This window comes from Neopelma chrysocephalum, unplaced genomic scaffold (assembly GCF_003984885.1).
Source record: "Neopelma chrysocephalum unplaced genomic scaffold, ASM398488v2 Primary Assembly neopelma1_74, whole genome shotgun sequence".
NCBI lineage: Eukaryota > Metazoa > Chordata > Aves > Passeriformes > Pipridae > Neopelma > Neopelma chrysocephalum.
The window spans coordinates 5,163,319-5,172,860 of record NW_020897735.1 but is presented as its reverse complement, the minus strand read 5'-3'; the positions used below and the strand labels follow the sequence as shown (position 1 = coordinate 5,172,860).

The 9,542-nt window shown below is 47.2% G+C and overlaps 2 protein-coding genes across 2 annotated transcripts; both read left to right on the top strand.

The window, feature by feature from the left end:
• Positions 1-10: 10 nt before the first annotated feature.
• On the top strand, positions 11-4,988 carry CUNH9orf78 (chromosome unknown C9orf78 homolog). The gene is made up of 9 exons (XM_027687844.1): positions 11-188; positions 1,234-1,293; positions 1,549-1,600; positions 1,815-1,885; positions 2,107-2,184; positions 2,619-2,816; positions 3,277-3,413; positions 4,125-4,223; positions 4,659-4,988. The coding sequence occupies exons 1-9, from the start codon at positions 106-108 to the stop codon at positions 4,748-4,750; spliced, it is 870 nt and encodes a 289-aa protein (XP_027543645.1). The 5' UTR covers positions 11-105; the 3' UTR covers positions 4,751-4,988.
• A 940-nt stretch (positions 4,989-5,928) lies between these two features.
• On the top strand, positions 5,929-9,542 carry LOC113969730 (torsin-1A-like). Its single transcript, XM_027687843.1, has 5 exons — positions 5,929-6,180; positions 6,380-6,645; positions 7,511-7,686; positions 7,778-7,905; positions 8,157-9,542. Exons 1-5 carry the CDS (start codon positions 5,973-5,975, stop codon positions 8,405-8,407), a joined length of 1,029 nt encoding a protein of 342 aa, XP_027543644.1. The 5' UTR covers positions 5,929-5,972; the 3' UTR covers positions 8,408-9,542.

Below are 9,542 nucleotides of genomic sequence, written 5' to 3'. Positions count from 1 at the left end.
TCGTCGCGGCGCTGTGGCGTCATCGCGGCGCGACGGGAGTGGAGCTGAGCTGTGGTGGCCGTGTCGTGTCCTGTCGCGTCGTGTCCTGTCGCGGCGGCCGCAGCGATGCCGGCCAAGAAGTCCTTCCGACGGCGCAGGGAGGACGAGGACGAGGAGGAGGAGGACGAGCAGCTCGCCGAGGAGGTCAGGTGGGTCGGGGGCTGGCGGGGAACCCGGCCGGGCCCAGCGGTCGTGGGGCTGACGCGGGTAGGGACGGGTCGCCGGGTCTGCCTTCGTGCAGCAGTGCCGCGTCCGGGCGCGTCACGACACGGTGTCATGTCGTCATATCGCCGTATCGTCACCCACGGCTGTGCTGTTAGAGAGTGCGTCATGTCATATTGTGTTGAACCAGTGTGTGATGGAGTCGTTGCGTCACAGCATCACGTCACACCCTTACATGGTTGTGTCACTTCATCTCTCCATCATCTCCGGCCGCTCCAGGGTGTCAACTCCGTTCCCAGGGGTGTCTCGTCCATCTCCTCTCATTCCCCGGGTGCTCCGGCCAGGAGAGGAGAGAGTTTGGAGCCGGAAAGCTCTGGGAGCTGCTCTTGGAAACCCTGAGGGCCACCCTGACCCCCACGGATCCTCTGTCCCTGCTGGGCACCTGCCACTTTGTTTACATTCACTCGTCATCCTCTTGGGCACTCACAGAGGGTCCCTTCTGTTCTCAGATTCTTTCATCCCCGACAAGATCTTGTTATTTTTTACATCTGAAAAATACTTGATGGTGCACAGTCCTTGGCAGGTATTGAAAGATGTGTAATTAGGAAAAGTCTAAATATCTGCAGAAGTTAAGGATGCCTGTCAGTTTAGAGAGAGGCACTTGGGGTTTCAGTTTACCATCAGCTTTCTTCAGAGTCACTCGTGCACTGATGTGTCTTGGCTTGTTCTTCCCAAGTTGGCTTCTTCTTAAAGCCTTTCAACATTTAGGTGCTTCCTTCCTCAGCTGAGGTAAGGCATCTGGAAGGAACAAATCCAGCAGATGCCTTAGTTAGGATTTTTTTTCTGATTGCTTAAATACATGGAATTTCTTAAATAAATAGAAAATACCTATTTAACCTGAAAAGTGGATGCTGATATGCAGAGGTTTAGGACAAAGTCTGACTAGAAAATTCTGTGTTAACTGCAGAAAATCAAAATAATTAATTAAAACCAAGGCATTAAGTACTAAGTCAAATGTATTTTTTTATTCAGGTTAAAACTTGAGGAAGCCAAAGAAGTTCAGAGCCTCAGAAAGCGACCCAATGGGGTGAGGTAAGGGATGGGAAGTTGTGCTTTGTCTGAGGGTGTGATGTAACAGTGAATTTCCTCTTGTCATCTGCCTCCTTTCATACAAACCATTACATGTCAGATACTGCCAAAACCATGTTCCTGATAGAGCAGTTCCCATGTTAAAGCCTGAGGGTAGAAAAGAGGGGGAGAATTAGAGAAGGATAAAACAATGCAGTATTGTTGGTAATATGTTTCCTTCCACTGAATTCCATTTTCTTTCCTTATCTGCCTGACCAGTGCTGTAGCTCTGCTTGTGGGAGAGAAGTTGCAAGAAGAAGCAACACTTGTGGTAAGTGCTGGGCACTTCCATCACCTCGGGGCTAAGATGTGATGGTGTGAAAACATTGCTGTGGTGTAGCCAGTGACTGTGTGAGTCTGGCCTGGGGTGGGACTGATGTCACAGCTCAGTTCCTAAATGTTTTCTGTGCTTTTATCCAGATTTTGAAGATTAGCATTAAACTAGAGGGAAGCTTCAGGGTTTCTCGTTATGTCTTGGTTTACAGGATGACCCATTTAAGATAAAATCCGGGGGAATGGTGGACATGAAGAAGCTGAAGGAAAGAGGCAAGGACAGGTGGGTGCATGTGAGCTCTGAAAATCTCTCTCTGGACTAGTAATGAACTAACCAGATGTTGTGTCACTTTAGAGAGTTTAATATAACGTAGTTTGGTCAGTTATTTTTACCCTAACGTGTTAAATTAGTTTAAAAAAAACACCACACCTACCTCCCCAAAAAACCAAACAACAAACAAAAAACCCCCACCAAAACCTGTAAACATTGTGGTTTCCACTTAGGATTAATGAAGAGGAAGATCTGAACTTGGGAACTTCCTTCTCAGCAGAAACCAACAGGCGGGATGAAGATGCTGACATGTGAGTTGTGCTGTGTCTCTGGTGTTGAACTGGCCTGGGTGGTCCCTCACCATTTATTTTTTTCTGTCTTGGATTCTGAGTACTCCCAGAATATCTTCCCAGTTCTCACTGAAACTTTCCCTCACCCTTTCACTTCCTGCATGCATGCCAGACTTGAGAAGGCTTTTTCATGGACAGAGCTGGGAGGTGCCAACCAGCCAGCTTGACATTAAATCCCAGTGGGAGCCTTCCCTGCTGGCTGTGAAAGAGCTTGGAGGATCTGATTGTTTCTTGGACAAATAATTCTTGCTGTTGATGTTAGCTGAGTTCTTTTGGAGAGATTACTCTCTTCTGTCCCAGCTTTCAGGACAGGGATGCAGCTGTGCTCAGCAGGGCTGGGATGGAGTACAGGCACAGAATTAAATGCTGTGTGTCCTTCATGTGCTGCTGTTTAGGATGAAGTACATTGAGACTGAGCTGAAGAAGAGAAAGGGAATTGTGGAGAATGAGGAGCAGAAGGTGAAGCTTAAGAACGCTGAGGACTCTCTGTATGAGCTGCCAGAAAACATCCGTGTCTCCTCTGCCAAGAAGACTGAGGAGATGCTGTCCAACCAGATGCTGAGCGGCATTCCTGAAGTGGACCTGGGAATTGAGTATGTGATTCACAGATCTGTGGGTTATGGCCAGAATTTCCAGGATAAGCAGCTGTTGGTTGGCAGAGCAGCACTATGAGTGGATTACACAGCCCCAGTTTGGCTGTGGGGTGGGACTGAGAATTGCTTTGGATTAGTGTGGTAACTAGCACAGCACAGCGACAGGGCTCGGTGCAGCTCCACTATGTGACCTGTGGGAAAAGGCTCTTAATTTTTGTGACCTGACTCTGGCAGCTTTCTGGAGGACCTGTTTGTGCCTTGCACTGAAAGGATGCACAAAGATGAGGGCTTCCCTTTTACCTTTGGAACAAAGCACCTGTTTCTATAGCGATGCCTCCTCTCCAAAAACACATCAAGTACCATGGCAGTGCTGTTACTACCCCCCAAATCTATCCACTTAGCACTTCTGTGCCTGCTACCCTTTCTAATTATGAATGAGTATTTTTTCTTTCTCTTCTAGTGCAAAAATAAAAAACATCATCTCAACTGAAGAGGCCAAGGCCAAGCTGCTGGCAGAGCAGCAGAACAAAAAGAAAGACAGCGAAACTTCCTTTGTTCCCACCAACATGGCTGTTAATTATGTCCAGCACAACAGATGTAAGTCTTTTGTAGTTCTCCTGACCCGGCTGGGATAGAGTCTGATGCCGAGTCTGTGTGTTGGTACAAGCAGCTCCACAATTGCTTTTCCTGGGATGCTCATATAGACCACATCTGGCCTGGTCTTTTTCTTCTTCCTGTCAGCAAGAAGAGGGACTCTCATTGCTCATTCTCATGGCTGAACTTTCTGAACTCTCAGCTGGCAGCAACTCATAAATTTCAAGATGTTTTCTTTGAGTTGTGCCTTGAGCGTGTGTTGGAAATACCTGCCCTGTCTGGGATGATAAATGGGTTTATAGTGGAGAGGGTCCATTTTTTAGGCTGCCAGAGCAGAGAGGTGGCCACAGACCTTACTAGACAGGAGAAGGGAATTAATTTCCGGGAGAGCCTCTCATACCACAGCCATCTGGAGGAAAGGCAGCCTTCTGCTGTGTCCTTCCATGCTCACAGGGGTGACTGGGGGTCAGGTTGGTGTGTTCTGAAGGAAGTGAAGAGTGTTTGGGCCTCTTCTGATGAAATAGTGCTACTGAAATTTGCTGTACCCCATCTTGCCTGTATTGATTATCCATAGAAACCCAATTCCAAGAATGGTTGTTCTAAGCTGCAGTTGTCTCTGCTAAAGATCACTTGTAACAAATGCCATAGAAATTTGTCCATCTGGATAAGAGTGCTCCAGATAATATTCCTTACCCGATGTTTTCCTTCTCTCAGTTTATCATGAGGAGCTGAACGCACCAGTGCGAAGGAACAAAGAGGAGCCAAAGCCCCGTCCCCTGAGAGTGGGGGATACGGAGAGACCAGAACCTGAGCGTAAGTTCTGAATCTGGAAGGCTGTAAGGAGATACACTGAAACTCTTCAGGGAAACAGAGAAAGGATCTGGGTCTTTTTACCTCCTCTGGATGCTCTGAGCTAGGAGGGAAATGGAGCAATCCAAGTGCAAGAGAGCTGGTTGTTTGCACTTGATGTTCCACTACCAGGTCACACCTGAAGCCCCTCTGGGTGGAGGATGTTTTTAGAGATGCTCGGGGTGGAGTAGTGAAGGTCACAGCTCAAGCATGTTGGCAAAGCTGTCTGAGAAGGGTTTGGTGGAAGCTGGAACAGCAAAGGACGCAAGGTTGGGGAGCAGCAACAGCTGAAGCAATAACCTTACGTAGCAAGGGGCTGTATAAGGGAAGTGGTGGGATTAAGACAATGTCTTCTGTCAAAGGACAGGGAAATAATATTTCCTTCTCTCTCTTTTGAAGGGTCTCCTCCAAATCGCAAACGTCCCCTCAATGAAAAAGCCACAGATGATTATCACTATGAGAAGTTCAAGAAAATGAACAGGCGATACTAATGAACATGGACTGAAGCCTTTGGAGTTGTTTGGATTTTCCACTAATAAAGGATTTTGTGTCCGTGACCTGCGATGGATTTTGAGAAGAGTCACTACCTTCACATGCTGATGTTACCTACGAAGTTTTTCCTGTGTGATCTTGTAGTGAATCAGTTTGCAGATGATTGTGAACTCTTTGGTCAGTGAAACCTTGTATATAACTATGTTCTTATAAATACAGTTTTATAATGGAAAATGAGCTTTCATGGTTGGCATTTTTTAGTGAGAAAACAAACTTGCTTTTATAGATTTTTTTCACCCTCTTAAAAGTACTTAAAAAATAGATCCTTTAAAAGCAGCAGCGCTGTTTGATTTATATATGTAAAGCTCTTGGGAGCTTTATATTTAAAATGTATAGCTGGTGCAGAGGCCACAGCTGGCTGCACTGTGTTTTCCCTGGAGGTGCAATGTGGGTACTTGTAGTGAAGATTTGTAACTTCGAAAATAGCAAAAGTGTTTTTAAGTTATTAGAAGTGACATTTTCCCTTCTGGGATCCTTGTGGTTGGTTTGTGGGTGCTGGTGGTGCCGAGGGCCAGGGTGTCCTGTCAACTCAGGAGTGGCAACTCCAGGGTGAGGAGGGACAAGATCAGATTTTGTATTTTTTTCAGAAAAGGGGAAAAGTCTGTCTGCCAGTGTATGGATGAGTTTGTCCCAGAGCCTGGCCATAGGTGAGTGTCCCTGAGCCCGTGCAGGTGGATCCCTTGAACACGGAGCCTTGAGATGGGAGATTTAGATTGGATACTAGGAAAAAAAATTTCAACATTAGGGTGGTCTTGGAATAGGTTGCTCAGGGAAGTGATGGAGTCACCAACCCTGGATTAAGAGGTGTCTGCTGATGTAGTGTAGGGGTTACAGTGGTAGTGCTGGGTTGACAGTTGGACTTGACGATCTTAACAGTCTATTCCAACCTTGACAAGTCTATGATTCCATGACTCTTAACACACGGCCACAGAATGTAACATTTAATAACTCCACCACGCGAGGCCGCCGCGCAGCCGGTGACAGCGACGTGTGCCCGCCCAAACATGGCGGCCGCCCCTCAGCGCCGGCCCCGCCCATTCCCGCCCAAACATGGCGGCCGCCCCTCAGCGCCGGCCCCGCCTCTCCCACACCCGCCATGGCGGCGACGGAAGCGGCGCCGAGGGGCGGAAGCGGCGGGGCGGTGGCGGGGCCGGGCGGGCCATGAAGCTGCGGCGGGGCGCTCTGCGGGCGGCCCTGGCGCTACTGCTGCTGCTCCTCCCGCCGGCCGGCGCCGTGGAGCCCATCAGCCTGGGGCTCGCCATCGCGGGCGCCGCCGCCTCCGCCCTCACCGGCTTCATCTCCTACCCGCGGCTCTACTGCTACTTCAGGGAGTGCTGTCTCCACCGGCACGACCAGCGCGCCGCCGCCGGTGCGGGGCCGGGGCGGGCTCTGAGGGGAGGTGGCGGGAGGGCGCCGCGGGGGCAGCGGCGCCGGGAGCCGGGCAGAGCCTCCCCGGGGGCCGCCGCTCCAGCCCGGCCCGGCCCTTTGCCCCCTGCCCGGGGCTGCGGCCGCCACACCGTGCGGGGTGACCCCGCGCCCGCCGCTCACCGTGTGGTCTCTCCATCCAGCTCTGCAGGAGACCTTGGACAAGAGGCTGTTCGGGCAGCACCTGGTGAGCAAGGTGGTTGTGAAAGCCGTGAGGGGCTTCTTGAACAACACCAACGCCAAAAAGCCCCTGGCGCTCTCCTTGCACGGGTGGACTGGGACAGGCAAGAACTTTGTCAGTAAGATCGTCGCCGAGAGCATTTATAAAAAAGGCCTGCAGAGTAAATACGTCCATCAGTTCGTCGCAACTTTGCACTTTCCTCACGCTCACAGCATCAATCTCTACAAAGTAAGAGTGTGCTCTGCTGCCCTGGGTTTTAAATGTCAGTGCAGTTCTGTGGGCAGGGGGATATTGTGGAGGAGTAGCTCAAATGCATATTTTCTGGGTGTTTTATTAACAGCGGAGTTTGAATGAGTACCACTGACTTGTAGTACTGCATTTTTATATTGTTTGTGTATGTTAAAAATGGGAACAGGATGGGCTACAAACTTGATTTCTAAATGGAGGAAATAGATATTTCCTCTTTTACAGCTTAATTTTCCCCTTCTTGTAGTTGAGCTGTTTTAAAATAAAATGGAAGCTTTTCTGCATTTGTTTTGAGGTGAATAAACTTGGGAAGCTTGCTGCCCGAGGCAGTAGGAGAAACCTATTGCTACTTATTACCAGTAGTGACTGCTACTTAACACCTGCAGTTCAGGGACTGAGTAAACGGTGAATATAAAAAAGTGATGAATCATTGAAAACAGTCAAGACAGATCAACCTTTTTTTCATTAATGATCTTGAATGCAACACTTAGGTGAGAGAAAAATGCAATGCTTAAGTGAGCTTTGTTTTGTGTGGCTGTTCCTTGGTGGGACCCCTCCTTTGTCCTGCTGTACACTTTAATTTTTGGTTTATATAGGAATATCTTTCTCACAAGGAGATTTCCTGCTTGTCCCATCCTGTCTCTTGGTGCCTTAAGATTTTTCAGAACCAGCATGGGATTTTGTTAAAAGTTTCACTTCCAACTTTTAATTTTTGTCAAGAAAACAGAGCTATTAAAATGACACCACTGAAATAACTCTTTCAGGGCGAAGTTCAGTAAACATAAGTGCTATTTTCTGTCTCGTCAACACGAACTCATTCAGCATCTTTCATTTTTATGGCACTCAGGACCAGCTGCAGTCGTGGATCCGGGGAAATGTGAGCATCTGTCCCAGATCCCTCTTCATCTTTGATGAAATGGATAAAATGCACGCGGGACTCATTGACTCAATCAAGCCCTTCCTGGACTACTACGAGCTGTTGGATGGGGTGTCTTATAGACAGGCCATCTTCATCTTCCTCAGGTAAAAAGTGCCTTCTCAGGTTTGCAGCTCTGTGCACTCACTGCCTTTTAAAACTACCCCCAGCTACAATCTTTGTTTTCTCTTCATTTAGCAATGCAGGAGCTGAAAAGATAACAGAGGTGGCACTAGATTTCTGGAGAAACGGGAGGACGAGGGAAGACATACAGCTCACAGACATCCAGAATGCACTGTCTGTGTCTGTCTTCAACAACAAAAATAGTGAGTAAAGCTGGGATTGCTTTTGAGAGGGTAAAGGTTACACAAAAGGGGTGGACTGTACTCAGCTGCATTTTTACAGCCGTGGTTTCTACTCGATGTGGCCTCCAGTTTTTGGCTTGTGAGGAGCCACGATGCAGTTTTGGGGCCTGCAGTGAGATGAAGTGATGGTGTGCAGCAGAGGGCTGTGATGTGCCTCTTCCATGTAGTGTTGAACTAAAGGAGTAGTAACAAGCCTCTTTTTCCCTTTGCAGGTGGATTTTGGCACAGCACTTTGATTGATAAAAATCTCATTGACTACTTTATCCCTTTCCTGCCTCTGGAATACAAACATGTGAAAATGTGTGTCAGGGTTGAGATTGAATCGCGTGGCTACGCTGTGGATGAAGACATTTTAACCAGAATAGCTGACGAGATGACCTACTTTCCCAGAGAGGAGAGAATTTATTCAGATAAAGGATGTAAAACTGTGGATGCAAAGCTGGATTATTACTATGACTTCTAATGCTTTATTGCTACAACCTGCAAAGAAGCAAATTTAACTTAATCACAAAGTGGAGGACCCGAGACATTTCATTTTTAAGTACTTTTTAAAAGAAGGAACACTATTTTTTAACTGGTATGCGAATAAGCAGCAGTGCCTCTGCATTTTTATTCTGTCACCAGTCACGGCTCCTGAGTACTTCAGCCTTGTGCTGCCAAGGTAAGAAGGAACTGCATTGGGAATTCCTGGGTCAGTGTCTGACAGGGCTGAAGACTCCTCGGATCATGTGTGGATCGCTGGAACCATTTGGCAGACTGTTGACAGGTACAGAAGGACTGAGACTATGACCTAATTTTATTTGGATTTTGCTCTGATGTGGATGATCTCTAGACAATACTGAGAATTTTAATCAAAGTTCCTTTGTCTGTGAAAGCCTTCATTGGTCCTGTGTGGGAATATGCATTAAAATAGAATATGTGTGTTTTCTCCTTCAACGGTTTGGGTCTAGTAGAGATAAGGGGGGGAGGGATTCTGGAATTAAAAAAATCTAGGCTCTTCTATCCAACATCATGTAGTGCTATTGTTTTTCTCAAAACAGTGGTATAATTTGGTCTTCTGTGTCTCAAACCAAGGATATGAAACTCTTTGTTATGAATACTGTTCAGAGAGCAGACTTAATGTTACAAGGAAGAGAGTTAAAATCCTTGACTGCCACATCACTGTAATTAGTTGCTATTTTTGGTTAGTTTTTATGTATAAAGTTGCCCACAGCGTGCTCTCTCCCAGGGGTGCTCTCAGGAGGGAGAACAGTATGCTCCTGGACTGGTGAGTCAGCTTCGTGGAAAGGGTGTATTATAATGGGAAACATGTACAGATTAAATTTTAAGCCATGGAAATGGAAAAGAGGTTTCTCTTCTTCATCTATGTGTCAAATTCAGGGGCCAGCATGCAGGATTTCCCATTTTTTTATCTTCTCACAATACTCTGTGCCTTTGAGACAGGGATGGAGACAACTCTGAAGGCATTTGAAAAAAAACCCAAAATGTGTCAACCGGTTACTGCAAAGGGTGTCAGACTTGTTTCTGAATGTGAGCACTGCAGAGGCTTTTTTCATTCCAGTTGCTGTTCAAAATAAACTTTTCTCATCAGAAATTTA

Bases quoted from the DNA above. Each gene is read 5' to 3' on its own strand.
- CUNH9orf78 (XM_027687844.1), top strand. From the start codon at position 106: ATGCCGGCCAAGAAGTCCTTCCGACGGCGCAGGGAGGACGAGGACGAG. The intron at 189-1,233 runs GTGGGTCGGGGG...TTTTTTATTCAG, and splicing joins CAGCTCGCCGAGGAGGTCAG to GTTAAAACTTGAGGAAGCCA. The intron at 2,817-3,276 runs GTATGTGATTCA...TTTCTCTTCTAG, and splicing joins GAAGTGGACCTGGGAATTGA to TGCAAAAATAAAAAACATCA.
- LOC113969730 (XM_027687843.1), top strand. From the start codon at position 5,973: ATGAAGCTGCGGCGGGGCGCTCTGCGGGCGGCCCTGGCGCTACTGCTG. The intron at 7,687-7,777 runs GTAAAAAGTGCC...CTCTTCATTTAG, and splicing joins GCCATCTTCATCTTCCTCAG to CAATGCAGGAGCTGAAAAGA. The intron at 7,906-8,156 runs GTGAGTAAAGCT...TTCCCTTTGCAG, and splicing joins TGTCTTCAACAACAAAAATA to GTGGATTTTGGCACAGCACT.